The sequence below is a fragment of the Lactuca serriola genome, chromosome 9 (genome assembly GCF_051521515.1).
Source record: "Lactuca serriola cultivar US96UC23 chromosome 9, Lser_US96UC23_V15, whole genome shotgun sequence".
Lineage (NCBI taxonomy): Eukaryota > Viridiplantae > Streptophyta > Magnoliopsida > Asterales > Asteraceae > Lactuca > Lactuca serriola.
The window spans coordinates 219,797,466-219,816,329 of record NC_136416.1 but is presented as its reverse complement, the minus strand read 5'-3'; the positions used below and the strand labels follow the sequence as shown (position 1 = coordinate 219,816,329).

At 36.6% G+C, this 18,864-nt stretch overlaps 1 protein-coding gene across 1 annotated transcript; it reads left to right on the top strand.

Moving 5' to 3' along the window:
• The first annotated feature begins 14,500 nt into the window (after positions 1 to 14,500).
• LOC145077198 (putative disease resistance protein At5g66900) lies at positions 14,501 to 18,617 on the top strand. The gene is made up of 5 exons (XM_079022961.1): positions 14,501 to 15,290; positions 15,417 to 15,823; positions 15,904 to 16,259; positions 16,870 to 17,084; positions 17,648 to 18,617. The coding sequence occupies exons 1-5, from the start codon at positions 14,621 to 14,623 to the stop codon at positions 18,463 to 18,465; spliced, it is 2,466 nt and encodes an 821-aa protein (XP_078879087.1). The 5' UTR covers positions 14,501 to 14,620; the 3' UTR covers positions 18,466 to 18,617.
• Positions 18,618 to 18,864: the final 247 nt, after the last annotated feature.

Genomic DNA, 18,864 nt, shown 5'->3' with positions numbered 1-18,864 from the left:
CCTTTGAGTCCACATTTAAACGGTGGCCTGATTTCTTCTTTCTAAAGGTCTTTGGGTGCCAATGTTTTCCTCATCTCCGTCCTTACAATCAACATAAGATGGATTTCAGGTCTACTCCATGTGTCTTCCTCGGCTACAGCTACTCACACCATGGGTATCAGTGCCTTGACTCCACTTCTGGCAAGTTGTACATCTCCCGTCATGTTCATTTTTACGAGCAATACTTTCCCTTTTTGGCTCTTGTATCTACGCCAACTATACCCTCTCTTTCCGACCCATATGTCTTGACCTACCTATTACCCATTATTCCTGATACCTCACCACCTACCACTACACAACCAACTCTCCATCATCACAACCCTTCCCCCTCCCCCCCCCCCCCACCTACCACTATACCCTTTCGAATCCAACGATGGAACCGGCTCTTGTCGCCACCCCTCTCTTCTCCTATGCTTGTCAAAAATGACATATACCTAACCCTGTTACAGATACAAATCCTGTTCTAATTGAGGCCACAACCGAGGCTCCTCCTACGGTTTCTATTGCCCGAGCACTCCCTGCTGCACTTCGCAAAACCCGAAAAATAAAGTTCCTTTTGATCCAACAACTTTTCATGCTTCCACTAACCATGAACACGAACAAACAACCTTCTTGACTGCTGTTAAACACCCATATTGGAAACAAGCTATGGTTGATGAATATGGCATGTTAATACAGAATCACACATGGACACTTGTACCTCCCACAACTAATATAAACATTGTAGACTGCAAGTGGGTATACAAAATTAAATGTGATCACACTCACTCCATTTCATGGTATAAGGCTCGGCTTGTAGCCAAAGGCTTTCATCAACAACATGGGATTGACTATCATGATACCTTTATCCTGGTTGTCAAGTTTACTATAGTGCATGTCGTTAACTCTCTTACGGTGTCCAATAAATGGACTCTTCCACAATTGGATGTCAAAAACGCATTTCTCCATGGTGATATCAATGATACGATCTACCTACGTGTAAGGTTACACCTTATGATTTGATGAGTCAAACACCTAACATGTTGTCCTCCAACACCAGTGCCAAAAACAACTTGTTAGTGACAACGTGATCCTAATGATCTTAGTGATCGTTTGTATATTAGGTAGATATTCTACGTAAATACAGAATAAATGTTTGATTTGTAATCTTAGTGATTAGGATCAGACCTTTACATAGATTAAAATATGTCCCCAAATAGTTGGATCTGCATTTCTGTAATTGTATATATTATACTATTAGGGTTAAACCCTAATAGAGCTTTGTGCCTCGCTTTGTGCGACTGTTCTCTTTGTGAGAACCTTTCCTTAGTGAAAGTATATTTGTGATCATTCTTGTTCTTCAGTTACTGTTTACTCTTTATTTTGTTTGTTTGTTTTTTATTGTTCACACTTGAGTGTATCCGATTAATACGAGCCTTCAATTGGTATCAGAGCAGGTTTATGATACATTCAAGTTATCATGTCTTCCTCCTATAATCCAAAGTCGTCTGTTATTAGAAAGATCCCTCCTTTTGATAAACAAAACTTTGTTGCATGGAAATCAAAGGCTATGGATATTCTCGAAATCATGGACTATGACATGCTTGATGTTAATAACAAGGGTCCCATCGTCTCCATGCATCGATCTTCCACTGACAATGCATCTTTCAGTGGACTAAAACAAAAGTTTGTGTTTGAATTCAACAAGGAAGAGAAATGAGTTCTAAAACTTGATGTACATGCAAGGATTGCAATAGGAAACTCTATTCAATAGCATGTTTATCGATTGGTTCAAAGCTGCACAATTGCACAAGAGATGATGAATACCTTATCAACCATCGTCGATAGAGAAGGGCTTTCTGATGATAAGGTTACAAAACGTAAGTGCCTCATGTCTCAAGTCAATGATCCTCAAACTGAAGTATCAAGGGATAGCATCGGTACTTTTAACGCTGACCTTTCTCAAGCTGCAAAGGACTCTAATTCTCAGGATTGGGATTATGCCTCAATGTATCAGAACTAAAGCAAGAGTTTTCAAATCAATTGATCAGGATTACTCAATTCCAGTTGTCAAAAGAAATGAAAGCTCTAATTTTAAAGGAAATAATTCTGGAATCAGGGTTTGTTGTCGTTGTGGTGATGCTTCTCATAAATTCAACAAGTGTACTTTTGAAGAAATCTCAAATCGTGCTGACAACATCATTGCTCGAAATAACAAATGGATTAAAATGTAAAGTCGTTAAATTGTCTCCTTGATGTTTGTTATCGTATTTTCTGCTAAAAGGCTCATTGCAAGAAGAGTCAGTATGTACTAACTGTATATTTTGGTATTTTAGAGTAAAGAACATATTTTGTATTTAAACAATGACCGCTCAAGTCATATGATAGGGTTCAAGTCTCTTCTAGATGACATTGTGAGAAAAGATGGTCCAACTGTTATGTATGGAGATAATGGGAAAGGATCTACAAAAGTATATAGTACTATCAAATGCAATTTTGTTGTGTTAAAAAATGTATCCTATGTCAAAGGTCTTCAATACAATCACATCTCAATCAGCCAACTATGTGAAACTGACTATGAACTCCATTTTAACAAGAAGGAAGGAAAACTGATCGATCAAAAGAATGTCAATGTGCTGACTGGAAACCGACAAAATGACATTTATGTTATGGAAATGTTTTCTGCTAACAACACTCTTAGGCACTGCTTATTCTCTCGTGTTCAATCCCATCTAAACTGGTTGTGGCGCAAGAGACTGTCTCACTTAAACTTCAAGAACATCTTAAAGATTTATGGGAATCAGCTCGTGAAAGGAATTCCTAAGATGCATTTTGTTAAAGATAAACTATGTTCAGCGTGTGAAAAGGGAAAGAAGACCAAGTCATCTTTCAAGCCAAAATCGTGTTCCTCCATCACCAAAACTTTTCATCTCTTTCATATGGACCTATTTGGACCTATCGCAATAAAGTCAAGGTCAGGGAAGAAGTTCACTCTTATTATCGTGGACGAATATTCAATATTTACATGGGTGATTTTTCTTAGAAAGAAAGCCATGCTGCTAATGAGATCATCTCTATCACTAAGCAATGTGAAGTTCTTTATGACCATAAATTCAGGTAACTATATAGTGATCATAGCACTAAATTCATAAAATCCTTTGTAAGACATTTTCTTAGTCATAGGAATCTCTCAAAACTTATCTGCTATAAGAAATACCTAACAAAATGGCATTACCGAAAGACGAAATCGAACACTCATTGAAGTTGGGCGAACTATGGTTGTTGAGGTTGGTCTCCCTATATCCTTCTAGGGTGAAGCTATCAACACAACATGCCACACTTAAAACCACTCGATCATTGTGAAGCGTCATGGGAAAACTGCTTATGAGCTACCTAAAAGGATAAAAAGTGACATCTCCTGATTTCATGTGTTTGGCTGTGTTCTCTATATTCTGAATCAGGTGGATCAACGTTCAAAGTTTGAAGCTAAATTTGATGAAGGAGTGTTCTTGTGATACTATGTTGTGTCTAAGGCTTTCAAAGTGTTCAATATTTCAAGGAAAATTGTTGAAGAGTCTACTCATTTTACCATCGATGAAGACTTATTCATTCATAATCGGATTGATAATCCTTCTTCCATTCTAAATGAGCTCACTTTCAATCCATCAGACTCTATCTCTGAGTCATTATCAAATTTTATTGAGCCTGTTGTTCCCAACATTGATCCGATTATCAACTCTCATTCTGACACCGAAGATTAGTCATTCTTATAGGATCAAGTTGTGATTTCTGAAGAACCTAGTCCAGTCACATCTTCAAATCCTGAAGATTCCGTCCCAAATAGCGTGAATGAAAATTCAAATCATAGAATTCTTCATGATCATCCTGATTCTCAAATCATTGGAGATGTCCATTATGGGATTCTCACTTGTATCAGAGTCAACAGTAACTTCTGCATGTTTGTGAACATTGTCTTAATGATAGAACCAAAAAAATTTTGTTGATGCTCGCAAGGAAGCTGACTGGATCAAGGCTATGCAAGACGAGTTGAATGAGTTTGAATGTCATCACGTTGGACTATGGTTCCTCGGCCTCAAGGAAAAACTATTATTGGTACTCGTTGGATGTTCATAAATAAGATGGACCAATATGGAATTGTTACTAGGAACAAGGAAAGACTTGTGGCTCAAGGATTTCGTCAGCTGGAAGGTTTGGATTATGATGAAAGCTTTTCCCATGTTGCTCGACTAGAGACAATACAACTGTTCCTTGCTTATGCTTCATTCAATAAATTCAAAGTATATCAAATGGATTTAAAGACTGCTTTCTTACATAGGGATCTTCAAGAAGAATTCTTTTTGAAACAACCTCCAGGATTTGAAAGTGAAAAATTCCCTAATCATGTTTATCGCGTAAATAAAGATATCTTTGGCTTGAAACAAGCACCCAGTACACGGTATGACACCTTGGATAATTATCTTCTAAAGACTGGATACAAACGAGGAAAAATTAACAACACCTTATTTATCAAGCAATCAGGACCTCACGTTATCCTTGCTCAAGTGTATGTCGATGACATTATTTTTGGATCTACTGATGAGAAGTTGAGCTCTGAGTTCGCTGAAGTAATGGCCAAGAAATTTGAAATGAGCATGATGGGTGAACTAACTTTCTTTTCAGGTTTGCAGGTTAAACAAATCACTAATGGAATCTTCTTTTGTCAAGAAAAATACATTGCAGATATAATGAAGAGATTTGTATTTTCTGATAGCAAACCAACGAAGACTCCAATGTCTCCATCAATGTCTATCTCTGTTGATCCAACTAGAGCTGATATGAAGGCAACCCTGTATCGAGGAACGATAGGATAACCGCTCTATCTTACTGCTAGTCGCCCCGACATCATGTCCGTTACCATCTTGTGTGCTCGATATCAAGCCTATCCAAAGGAACACCATCTTCTTGCTGTAAAAAGGATCTTTAATTACTTGAAACATACGCCCAATATTGGGTTATAGTATCCACGAGACTCTGAGTTCAAACTTGTGGGATTCACTAACTCCAATCAAGGTGGGTGTGGCATTGATCGAAAAAGTACTTTAAGAGGAGCTCAACTGCTAGGAAATAGACTTGTGAGTTGGGCCAGTAAGAAGTAGACATCAATGGCTTGTTTTATTGCTAAAGTTGAATACGTAGCTGCTGGAAGATGTTGCGCTCGGATTCTTTGGATTTAGAATCAGATCTTAGATTAAGGCTTCAACTTTTTCAAAGACTTCCATCTGTTGTGACAACACCAGTACCATCCAGATGATTCAAAATACGGTGCAACACTCTAAGACCAAACACATCGATATCCATCATCACTTCATCAGGGACATAGTTCAAAAGGGAAAAGTGAAATCGTTCTACAATACATCTACTGATCAATTGGAAAACATCTTCACTAAGACATTAATTGAGAAGACCCTGAACAAATTGATTGCTGATCTTGGAATGCTTTCAATGACTTAATTTTCCTTTTGTTTGCTTTGATTTTTTTTATTTGTTTTCACAAATTCAAAAACACAAAAACACTAGTACTTCATTTACTTTGCTTTCACGTTCTTTTCTATTTACCATTTCTGATGTTGTTTTCTATTTACCATCCTTGCCTCGTACCATTTTAAATGAATTGATGGTGAATTTTAAATTCTAGACTGCGACTTAATTTCATGATACAAAAGATAAACCACTTCTCATTAATATATTTACATTGTTTAGGATTTATGCGGATTTCACCTCAATGTGATTGAAACATCTCATTCTCTCATTTAACTTCTTCTTCATAAAACTTAACGATTCACTGTGATATACCACACATTGATGAAAGTTTCAAAATCAGTGTCAATGGTTAGTCTATGTATCGTAGGCTATCACACACACACACACACACCCCAATCCATTCTCACCCTATATTTCTTCTTAAAAGTCTTATTATTCAACATAACATATCATACACTGATGAGAGCTTGAAAAATTTGTGCCGATGGTTAAGCTATTTACCATAGTTTATCACACGCACCAACCCATTCTTGCCCTTAAATTCTTCTTAAAAGTTTTATGATTCAGTGTTAAATGTCGGTTACTGATGAGAACTTGAAAAATCTATATTGATGGGTATAGTCCATACCGGAATGTATTACATGCATCATTCTACTCTCGCCCTTCTCTCTTCTAATAAATGTAGTTAATGATTCAGCGCATAAAACCATACGCTGATGAGACTATGCAAAACTATGTAAATGATCTACTATTGCAACAGCACAATAGTGTGATACACCTGTCCTATCCTTTAACTTTATTTGATGTTTTCTTTTCATTTTAGGTTTCTTGTTATCTTAAAAAAGGAGGCATTGATTATTGATGTTGTTAATAAGGGGGAGAAATGTTAAATTTTTCTATGATGTTATTAAATCATTCTTAGAATAGAAGACACTCTTGAAAGTGGAAAGTTATAAATATAAGGGGGACCAGAAATTAGCATTTCCCTTATTGTTTACTAATTGCTTTCGTTGATTCTACTTCTTGAAATGATTTTGATGTCAAAAAGGGGGAGAGATCATCATATACTCATACATATTCATTTTCTCAGTGGGGGGGGAGAGATAGTTTCAAAAACACAAGAAAGAAATTTCTTCCTCTTAAGGGGAGCAAAAGAAGGAAAAATTTAAACTTTCAATGTTACTCTCAGGGGAGCAATAGCTGAAGAATTTGCTTGAAGATTAGTTTTAACATCATCAGATAGGGGAGATTGTTAGGTCACACCTTATGATCTGATGGGTCAAACACATAACACATTGTCCTATAACTCCAGCACCAACAACAACGTGGTCCTAATGATCTTAGTGATCATTTGTATATTAGGTTGATGTTCTCTATAAATATAGAATATTTGTTTGATTCATAATCTTAGTGATTAGGATCAGAACTTTACATAAATTAGAATATATCCCTAAAATAATGGGATCTCTGTTTCTATAATTGTATATATTATACTATTAGGGTTAAACCCTAATAGAGCTTTGTGCCTTGCTTTGTGCGCTTGTTCTCTTTGTGAGAACCTTTTCTTAGTGAAAGTATCTTTATGATCATTCTTGTTCTCCGGGGTCTGTTTACTCTTTGTTCTGTTTGTTTGTTCTTTATTATCCATACTTGAGTGTATCCGATTAATACGAACCTTCACTACGCTATCCTCCTAGCTTCGTTGATCCTCATAAACCCAACCATGTATGTTTACTTCATAAGTCCTTATATGGGCTGAAACAAGCCCCACACGCCTGATTTCACTGTTTGTCTCGAGCCCTTCACACTCTCAGATTTATAGGCTCTCACATCGATCCCTCTTTATTCATACTATTGACTAAGGGTATGCAGGTATATATGTTACTTTATGTTGATGATATCATTATAACAAGAAACAACCTGGGGCTATTGATAAAATTGTTCGAAGTCTTGGTCAGACTTTTGCAATTTAAGATACATGGTCTTTTTCATACTTCCTTGGCGTTTCGGTGGCATACCATGGTACTGATCTCTTTTTATCACAACAATGGTATATGTTAGATATGGTACAACATGTTGGTCTTACTGAAGCCAAGCTAGCTAGCACACCTCTTCCCACTGGTGCCTCTTTATTTCTTTGTGATGCCCCCTATTTGACAATCTTGTTCGATATCATCAAGTAGTTGGTGCCTTATAATATGTCACATTATCCATACCAGATAAATAGAAATAGTATTTAATATAAATACTTAAAATTATATGTTTGATATTTTAGGAGGATTCAATCTATAAGGATGATGTCTAGCATTGCGTCTTTAAGAATTTATTATTCAAAAGATTTTCTAGATTCATAGTGTGTGCATGGTGACCAGTTGGGTCTTATATGCTAATTTTTGTTATGTGTTACTAAGCTGCTAATAGCTCCAGGGCGTATTGTTAGCATATTTGGACTGCTAATACTCCACAGGGTTGCTGATAACCTACAAGGCATGCTATTATCTCATTGGAATCGTTGCCCCAGGATTGTTGATAACCCATAGGGTGTGCTGTTAGGTTATTGTGATTGTTGATAGTCCCATGGTTGTTGATAATCAATAGGGCGTATTGTTAGCCAATTACGACTGCTGACAGTCTCAATGTTGTTGATAACCCACAACTGTTTATTTTTATGTGTTGTGTGTGATACTTAGCGAAACTCACTAAGCTTTGTGCTTGCATTTGTAGATTAAATGTTTTTCACTTACTATTTGGATTGCGAAGGCGGGACTGTACACACACATCAACAGTTTTTATGATTCGAGATTCCACATTATTTTCATTATAACTCTGATTTTGAATTTTGGTATATGAACAATTGGTTTGACTTGATTATATCTTTATAAAAAGAGGTTTCTATTATATTTTAAAACTGATAATTTTATTCTGAAAAATAGGACGTTACAAGTTGGTATCAGAGCTCTAGTTTGAGAGTTTGGATAAACACTTGTGTGATTCCATACTCAAACTAAATGTATGAGAAATTTTCACAAAACTTTTTGGAAAAGATTGATTTTAAAACAGGAAAAAAAAGGATGTGAAGTGTACAGTCGGTTGGAGCTCGAAAGTGATTTCCTAAAATATCCCTACTTGTCATATATGTTGTAATTGAGTTGTTGTTATAAGAGCTGTTAGAGATGCATAATAGTGATTAGGTTATGGATATTCAAGAATTGAGTGTTAGGATTGCCTGATCTTGATGATGCCTTATTGTGTGTTGGTTTTGCTGCTCGAATGTTGCTTGTTTTGTGCTATGTGAAACGTATATTGGTGTTAATTAATTATTAAGTGAATACGTTAGGTTGCATGCCACAAAGATTAAATAGTTTTAGAATTATTATTTGGCTCTATTGCATAGCTATTGTCTGAGTCTAACCATTTTAGTGCATGATCTTTTTGTCGAAAGATTGTTTAAATTTTGTTGCATGTGATTGTACTTGTAACATAGTTAGTTGACATTAGTCGAATTTTCTTTTACAACTGATAGCAGGGTGGGATGGGAATTCCTAGTGACCTTGGAAGAATGTTAGAATATGCTAGTGTGGGCACTCGTGTAATAGATATCCTATAAGGAGAATCTAGGATGATTAGTGGTATGTACTTGTTCGGGTGCGAGTTTATGTGATACGTTTTGTAAATCAAAACCAATAGACACGCAAGGAAACCGACAAATAATATTGAGAATTATATGTTGATTAGTTGCGAATAATAGATCCAATTATTATTAATATGATTACCAAGTTTCGTCCAGAAACCAGATTAATCCTTCTCGATTACATTTGATAATAAAAAAAAGGTAGAATGAGAGTGTCCTGTTATTGGCCAAAATTAAAAAACAAGACAATAATGTAAAATCCACCTGTTGATGGCTGGATCTTGATTGTGGAATAACTGCACGGATCGAACTCCTGTTCTTAAAGGTTTTTACTTTGCTTCTATCGGATGTAAGCAACAGAGTAAAACCCCATTATTTAATGTAGATTTATTGAGTTTCCAAAAACAATGGAAAACGATAAACACAAATTGAATACTAAGAATCCGGGAAGAAATCACAGAGAGAATAAGAGAGCTTTCAATTTTCATTGATTGAATACGGCTCCTAAAGGGTTGTATTTATAAGTGTTGAAACCCTAGACGGCAATAAAGGGGCCCCTCTTGGGTCGCCCCCTAGAAACCCTAGGGCAACGACTTGCTCTCCAAGCAAGCCGTTTTCTGGGCCTTCCAGAATATTCCGACTTGACCTCTACGAAGTCAGCGACGGTCAACTATTTGACCGGATTGGTCAAACCGACTTGACCCGAACTCGTCAAAAATAAAAGCTCCTCAGCTCCCAGTAACCGATGCGACGTGCGAAGAGCCAAGTGTGCCTAAATTGCGCCATTTCGCGCACTTATGGCATCGGCTAGTGCTAGTCTAGGCTAGGCGCGCGCGTGGGCTTGGCCCATTCCTTTGATCCACGAAAGTCTTTGAAGGCCTATCAAGAAAAATGGTATATAAACCCACTAAAACTTTCTTCCCTCACCAATGTGGGATAGAGGAAACTTTCCAACTTGCAAGATTACGTCTATAATTTCATATAATAAGAGAGATTGATAGTGGTCACGTGTAGTAACTTAGGAACGTTAAGACAATTCTTGGGGTATGTATGGATAGGTATGGAAGGTAGTATGTGCATGTATTACTAAAAGCACATGATTCACACGGGGATCAAGAAGAGTTTAAAAGGTTTCTAATGAGATAGTGGGGGAGTTGATAGTGTGGTATAACACTAGGGTTAATTGTAGTCATCTTCGTCACTGCCAGTCTTTAAGTGATGCTCGTTTAGGATGAAGATGAATCTGGTAATTGTTCGGGCCTTAGTGGCCATGGCAAATCAGGTTTGATTAGTGCAAACCTATGTGATTTAGTTGATTCTAAGGTCTTAAGGGCCTTGTTCAAAGTAGTAACAGTTTGAGTCGCGAGACTCAGGTAGGAAGTGATGGTATAATCAACTTGAGGACTGTAGCCTAAGACTGGGTGATCGACCGATGGATTAGGATGTCGTTTTCTATGATGGGATTATTTGGGACTTAGTGGCTATGGTAGATTAGGTTTGATTAGTACAGATCTGTATGAGTTTGTTGATTCTATAGTCTTAAGGGCCTTGTTTGAAGTAGTTCCAATTTGAATCACGAGACTCAAGTGGGAAGTGATGGTAATGATCGACTTGACAACTATATCTTGAGACTAGGTGATCGGCCGATGGATTGTGATTTCATTTTCTATGATGTGATTATGTTCTTCTAGCTTCCCATGTTCAAGGGAGAAGAGATTAGATGTGTGTTAATAAATTATTAAACAAAAAGATGGTGTTCTCAGCATCGATTTCTTCCATAAGGGAGTAATGTCTAGTTCACAGTAAATCATTTATGTCTCACAACAATGGAATGTTCAAGACTCGATTGTTCTTTTGGTTAGGTGGAGGAGTTGAAGAGCATATCGCAAGTCGGATATGTGACACGGTTTTGAGAAGATTGGGTGTATCTGAGGAGGCATTAAGATGTTCTTGATTCGAAAAGGGGAGTTATGTTGTGATGATTGGTTTGTCAAAGCTATTATTGGAGCATCTGTAACTTTTGATGGAGCAGAGTTTAGTTCTCAGGGTGCCTCATCAAACAAGTGGTATGTTGATTGTCTTGGCTGAGTTTGAAGCTGTAAAGTTGGGGGAAAGTTTCTGAGGTCTCCATCTGAGAATTGCATTTTCCTTATGAATTTTTGGTTATTGTTCGAAGAATCATCTTATGTTGTGTTATGCAATCTGAGATTTAAGGTTGATATGTATTTAGTTGAGCCGGTCTGAGGCTTTGATGCTATAGACGTCAATTGGTGATGGTTTGAACCCTAAGTGGGGGAGAATTGGATATTCTGCTTGTAGGATCATTGGTCTATTCAATTTTATGGTTTCAATACATTAGGTAAAAGGAATATGCGGTTCAGGTATACTCGTAAATCGTTCTTTCTTAAGGTATGGGCCAATGATCAAAAGAGACTAATTAAATATAAGGGGTTGATTTGGAGTTCATGGAGTTCATATGAGGCGTTTTTAGTGCAAGGAATTCTCTCTCAAAAGTCACCCTTTGTCCAAGGTGTGTTGTGATTCCATTTGAGGCATTCACACTATTGGTGCTAAGTTCTTAAAGGCCAAAACTACAAGCTACAACAAAGAGGTAATTATATAACTCATTTATATGTTGTTTATGTCAATTGCATGCTAGTTGTAGGCTTAATGTTTTGGAAACAATATTGCATGTATAATTAGAGAAAACATAGATCCAAAGCATTTAGGGTTGTATGTGCACCATAGGATGTTGTAGTATACCAAAACCCATCAGTTTTTGTCGTTGTGCTTTCTAAGGATTTGCCGAAGCCACTCATGGTAAAGGGAAATTCAAGGATTGTCCAGATCATGAGAGTGGAGTACTAAGCCATCATGTTTATGTCTTTAGGGACACATGTGATGTATTCACATCAGAAAGATGTTGGACAAAGAAATTGATGTGGGCAGTGATTACTTCTGGAAGTGCCAGGGATCTTTTTTTGGGGGGAGGGTGTGTTTTAGATGCCCAGGTTGTGCCTCCGATATAAAGGGCACAGTTAGTTCGCGGTAAGGGTCGGTTATTTATAGTCAATAATGGACAGTCGTTGATATGTCGATCGGTATCAGAGTTTGATTCGCATATTTTCATATGGGATTCATTCAATACTATACGAGATCATTGGGTTTAGTTTTTGATCCATTTTTAATATTTGGTTATTTTGTTTATCATCAACATCTAATTTTATTCGAAGGCTTCAAGCTGTATCAATTAAAGGTGCATCAACCATTCTTCAAGTTTTGTCAAGCCTATACCTTGGTCTCTATCTATGTGTGATGTCGATTGTTTGGTTCTGGAATTATTGTTCCTAGTGGGCTTTAGTTGGAAGCTATCCTTGGTTATTAGGAGTTCGGATGTCAGAGCAACATTGTTCAGTTTTTCAAGTGTGATTGTGGCCTACGCAAGGTCGAGTTTTGGCATGTTGCATCAGCTAGGTTGGTATTAGGATTAATTCAAACAGGGTGTTGGCAACATTTCTAGGTAGTTTTTGAATTTATCTATGAAATTAGAAGTTCTATCGGTGTAATGACGCATTAGAGGGATCTGTTCAACTTCATTTAACGTATGCGATCTTGTTTTGGTTGTTAGAAGAATGTTTCTATTAGCAGTTGAGGTTCGTCGTTTCGTTTGATCCACTGGTACCACATCCTTAGGGTAAAACCCATCAGTAGCTACTTTACACATGCTCTAGAACCATCAGTTTGTGAGTTTGGACTTTGAGATTGAATTGGGGTTTTGGGAATAAAAGCTTATGCAATGCATTCTAATTATTGCTTTGGTAATATTTTATCATCAAAATGATTTGAAATTCTTTCCCCATTTATTGAACTCGATATATCTTTCAAAAGTTTTATAACTTATTTTAGAGATTTGACTTTAGAACTGGATCACCATTCTCATCTATTGTCCGTGAAGAGCTGACCTCGAGAATACTCACTATGCTTTCGAAGCCTAACCTATATATTTTTAACATGTATCCAAATTAGGTCTTGTGTGGAAGATGGAAGGTAAAGAAGCTTGGATATTTTAGAAGACTGTTAGACATGTAATAACTACACTAATTCCTATGTTTTATGTATTTGTTGAAATTTCCTTGTAAAACTTAATAAGGTGTGTTTGAACATAACTTTTGAGTCCAAATTTCATATTATTAAAACATTATGGACATTTTAAGCTTGTTAAAGTGTTTTTGTTAAAACTCGTTTAGCTCATCAGTGTAATGTTTCATCTCAAGATGTTGTTCCCAAGTAGAAACATTGTGAAAGACACATTACCGGAGGCCACTATCTTTTAAGAAGTTAGGGTAGCCGATTGAAGGGGGTGTTGATCTAAGGTTTCATAGCCTCATCAATTTGGATGTTGAGCCGATCTAGGTGGTTCATGAGGGACACTTCTACAAGAAGAGGAAGAAGGTGGTGTGTGAAGGACAAAGCTGTTTTATTATGATGATGATAGCTAGACACCAGAAAGAACAAAAAGGATAGTAGATAACCAATGGTTTTTATTACTGACAAGAACAAAGGGACGACATAGTGGGATTAAGTCGTCAAGGTGGGAGAGGGGTGGAGTGAATTTGGCAAGACCTTCAAAATTATTTAAATATAAATTAAAAAATAGATGATAAAAAATTAAATAAAAAATAACCTGGGGTAAATTCGTAATTTTAGATCAAATATGAAATAAAATAAAACTTTAGGAACCAACCACATTAGAAATTAAAATCATTAAGACCATTCATGATAGAAAAATATAATTAGGTGTGAACTTGTGAACTTTTATAAACCATAAGGAGCATCTATGTAATTTAGGCATGTTTCTATGATAGCCATCACCGGCAATAGTAGTGGTGGTGGTGTCGGAAAAGACTTATTCACCTTTTAAGGTTCTCAACTTCTCGTCGGGAGGACTCTACTCGTGTTGGTCGCGTCTATTAGCGTCGTGAGTTTATATTTGTGTTCCATCATTGATTTTATCATGAATGAGTGAGTGAGGGAGTACATTTACAGGGAGAAACGAGAGGTGATGACCAATAGTGAGGGGAGGGGTGCGTGTGCGTGTGCGGAAATGGGTGGGATGGTGAGGCCTATTTAATATAATAATATAACTAAAGAAAAAAAAAAACAGCAACAAAATAAAATTACTGTAATAATTTCGAATCAAAATCAAACTTGGACCAAACCTACAAAATTGGTAAGAGTACAAGGACCAGATGCATAATTTACTCTAAAAATCAATAAAGTAGACCACCATTCGTTGGTTTGTCCATCCTTCGCATTCAGAAGACGCGTTCCAATAGGCAATAGTCAAGCTCTGTTTTTCTCTCAAGCACCTTCATATCATCAAATTTTCCTGTCCATTTTGTATTCTGATTTCAGATTAATCAACAAGAAATGGCTATGCTTCTAGATGCCCTTCTTTCCGAATCCATCTCCACACTAACTACACTGGTAATATCTGTAGTACAAACCACAGCCAATTTCAAGCCCGAACTGGAGCTACTCGGTTTGACCTTGCAGAGAATCAAACCGATCATTGACGAAATAGTGAATATGAAACGGAAATTAGATCGTACAGAGCTAGAGTGCAAGATGTTCATAGAAGAAATCCAAGAAGCCGAAAAACTTGTCGCCGAATGTTCGAAAATAAAGAGGAATATCATCAAGAAGTTCACTTACTCACTGAAGCTAAAAGTCCTCAACAGTAAGATGTTAAGTTTCTTTCAAATCGAGGTTCAAGCATCCCAGAGTCGGGACATTATGCATATTCTTTCGGTGGTCAACGATATGAAATTAAAAGTGGATCGTATTTTTGAGGAACAGAGAGATACGACACAGAGTACAGGTCGGGTTGGTAATCATCGTGGGTCTGAAAGCACAGAACGAGAAAAGTATGGTTGGCGTGTTCCCATACTTCCAAGTTTGATCGTGGCGTTTGGTGAGCCGCTGGAGAAGCTGAAGGCGGCGGTTGGTGATGATCATCCGGTGCTGGTTGTGGCCGCTCCTGGTGGATGTGGGAAGACTACTTTGGCGAAAATGCTATGCCATGATGCTGAAATTGGAGGTAATCCATCAATTTCGGGTGTATTTGGTCACTAATTTTTAGGATGGAAAAGGTATTAGATAGTTGTGGTTGCTTGATTTTGATTTCGGGTATATTTGGTCACTAATGTATCTTACTTTTGAACAGAAAAATTCGGGGAAAATATCTTCTTTGTGACAGTTTCAGAAACACCCAACTTGATGATGATTATCAGCGATCTCTTTAATCCAAATCCCTCCGATCCGCGACTTCTGTTTCAAAGTAAGGGAGACGCAAAGAACAAACTGGAGAATTTTTGGAATGAGAAAGCGTCAGATCCTATGCTTCTAGTATTGGACGACGTGTGGTCTGATTCATTTATTGAACAAATCTTTCCATCCAACATTAGAGGACACAAAATTGTTGTCACATCTAGGACTGCCTTTCAGAAGTACAAGACATTCAGATTTGAGCCTTTGAACGATGAAGATGCCAAAAGTCTATTTCGCAGTTCAGCATTCACTGAAAGCGGAAGTAGACCTAGTCCAACTATCAATGATGATCTTGTGAATCAGGTAACTAACTATATCATGATATTATTCTTTTAGACTCTCATTCTATACGTAATCAAAGAAAATATGGTTGATATATGTAGATGGTACCATGGTGTAAGAAACATCCACTTACCCTTTCTGTGGTTGGCCGATCTTTAAATGGGAAGGATGAGTTAGTTTGGAAATCTATGCTAAAAAAGTTGTCACGTGGTAGGTCAGTACTAGATCTACATGAGGATGTATTTATCGGTTTAGAAAGAAGTTTTGAGTCCCTCGATGAGGAATTAAAGCAATGTTTCCTGGACTTTGGGCTATTCCCAGAAGATCAAAGGATCCCTGTCAGCGTCCTGTTGAATATGTGGGTGCATTTGTACGACCATGATGACGAAGGTGTTGATACCATGGCCACTATCTTTGAACTTTCCTACAGAAATCTTGTTGATCTTACGACCACAGGGTATTTCACTTACACCCTGTTTTTTTTCCTCCCATCAAGAGATGTTTGGATACAGTGTTGTTTAAAATATATTTGAGGAAAAAAGGCACACTAAGTAAAACTTGTAAAAAGTTAGGACTTGAAGTAGGAAAGCCTTATTTTTCTGACTTCTCTGTTGAGTCCCTTCTTTTTGCACTAAATCATAAAGACTCGTTTTTACGACTTCTCATACATAGCAGGTTTGTAAAAAGTTAGAACTTAAGCTATAAAAGACTCATTTTTACGAGTTTCTCTTTTAACTTAAGTTGTTCTTTTTGCATCAAGTTAAAAAAGAAACATCCATATGGTCATATATAGCAAGTTTATAATAAAAGAAATTGATATAACGGGGAAAGCCTCATTTTTCTCACTTACTCTTTAAAGGCGTCTTTTATGCATTAAGTCAAAGAAGAAAATCCATATACATAAAATTTTTAAATAGTTATGACTTAACAGGTAAAGTATCATTTTCCCAATTTATCTATTAAGTTGTCCATTTGAATTGAAGAGTACTGTACAACAATTGTTAATCGGGAGAGACTTCAATGTGTACTTATATAATTTGTTGCAAACTAAATCTTGAATTGTTTAGTTTTAGGAATGATTCTAGCGCAAGAGTTAACTATTGCGACCAGCAATTAGTGACACAACATGATTTGCTGAGGGAGCTTGCTATTCACCTCAATAGCAAATTACCCTTAGCAAAAAGGACAAGATTGAGTATAAATGTACGGGGAGATGAATTTCCTACACCAATCAAACAACTTCAAGAATCCATGCAAGCCCGCATATTGTCCATTTCCACAGGTTTTGATTCCTTTATAAATTAAAGCGCGTATATCTTTGTAGAAGCATGTGAGGGTTCGAGTCTTAGCAGTTGCAATGTTGGAGTTTCAGTTCCAATGTGAATTTGGCTCTTTGAGAGTAGTGGGTTATATGTTAGCCACCTAGGGGGCTGCTATGTATTTGATTTACATCTCACATAAGATCTTAAGGTCAGACTATGTTTTGGGCTAAAATATAAAAAAATAGCAACATACTATTTTTTGTTTATTATATCATCCCCCTTTCATTTCTTTTATTTACTTTGAAAATTTACTCTATTATAGGAATTAAAATTCTTTTTATATGACTACGATTGCTATAAGTTGGTAGATTTTTCGAATTACAATGTTGTAATAAGAGAAATGAAAGTAGGATGTTGAAATGAAAGTACATTTTATTTTGTTGTATTTATACCCTACCAAAATAATATTAATCTAGAATATGACAAGTGAAAAGTTTAATCTGTTTAGGACAAAAGGGTTGAAATGATTTTACAGTTTATCACGTTTTCTATTAATTGTATTTGTATACAATCTTGATTGCAGGAGAATCGTTCTCCTCCAAATGGTGCAACATGGAAATCCCCAACCTCGAAGTTCTAATCTTAAACATGATGTCGAAAACCTACACTTTACCCCATTTCTTAGCGGCAAATCCAAAATTAAAGAGTCTAAACATCACAAACCACGGTTTATACCTTACAAAATTCAACAATTTCCATTTTCTTACCTCTTCACACAATCTAACAAGGATCCGACTCGAACGTGTTGACATAAGTCCATCCATTTTATCACTCATAAGCCTGCAAAAAGTATCCTTAATAATGTGCAAAATTGGCAACACTTTCAAGAACCTCATTACCAAAACCCCAAATATCTGGCCACAGTTAGTTGAACTGGAGATCGATTACTGCCAAGACTTGGTCGAATTCCCAGGGACATTATGTAACAGTGACCATCTCAAGAAGAATAGCATCACAAACTGTAATGATTTGTGTGGGTTTTCTGAAGAATTTGGGGATTTGATTAATTTGGAAATGCTTAGTCTTCGTTCTTGTACGAAATTGAAGAAATTGCCTGAATCGATATGGAGACTTAGAAACTTGAGTGTTCTTGATATTTCAGATTGTTTGAACTTGAGTGGGTTGCCGGAAAAAATGGGGAAATTGGGTTGTTTAAGGAAGATTTATATGAAAGGTTGCAGCGGAGTAAATGAGCTTCCAGAATCTGTGGAGGAGCTGTCTCATGTACGTGTGGTATGTAATGAAGAAGTTGCTTACAAATGGCGGGGGTATAGTAATGTGGAGATTGATTTGGTAGAAGAAAATCCATTAGAAACACTTGAGAGAATGATGTCGTTTTGATGCTGCATATATAATTTGTTTAGTTGAGTGCATATTTTCTTGTATGTTGATCTTCAAACGAATGAGATGACATTTCGATTGTTTGTATAAACAATTTTTGTAATTTGTGACTGATTCCTGAATCAATAAGAATCAAGAAATTATCGGATCAATTATTTTATGATTATAAAAATGTGAAACACCAAACAGAAATCATTTTGACATTAAGTAAATATCATATAAAAGAATGAAATCCTAAATTCTCCGAGCTAACAAATGCATCAGTGTGGTTGTTGACAATGGCCTCTGCTTCAATCCACTCATCATGTTCATCATCATCTTGCTACTATCTACACTCTTCTATGATTTCCTACTCTTCAATGGTGAAACCAATCTACTCGCCAATCTCGACGAAAAGAC

What these genes read in the sequence shown, in the direction of transcription:
- LOC145077198 (XM_079022961.1), top strand. Translation starts at nt 14,621, where the DNA reads ATGGCTATGCTTCTAGATGCCCTTCTTTCCGAATCCATCTCCACACTA. An exon ending in GTTGATCTTACGACCACAGG is followed by an intron (nt 16,260 to 16,869) that starts GTATTTCACTTA and finishes TGAATTGTTTAG; the next exon opens with TTTTAGGAATGATTCTAGCG. An exon ending in CATATTGTCCATTTCCACAG is followed by an intron (nt 17,085 to 17,647) that starts GTTTTGATTCCT and finishes TCTTGATTGCAG; the next exon opens with GAGAATCGTTCTCCTCCAAA.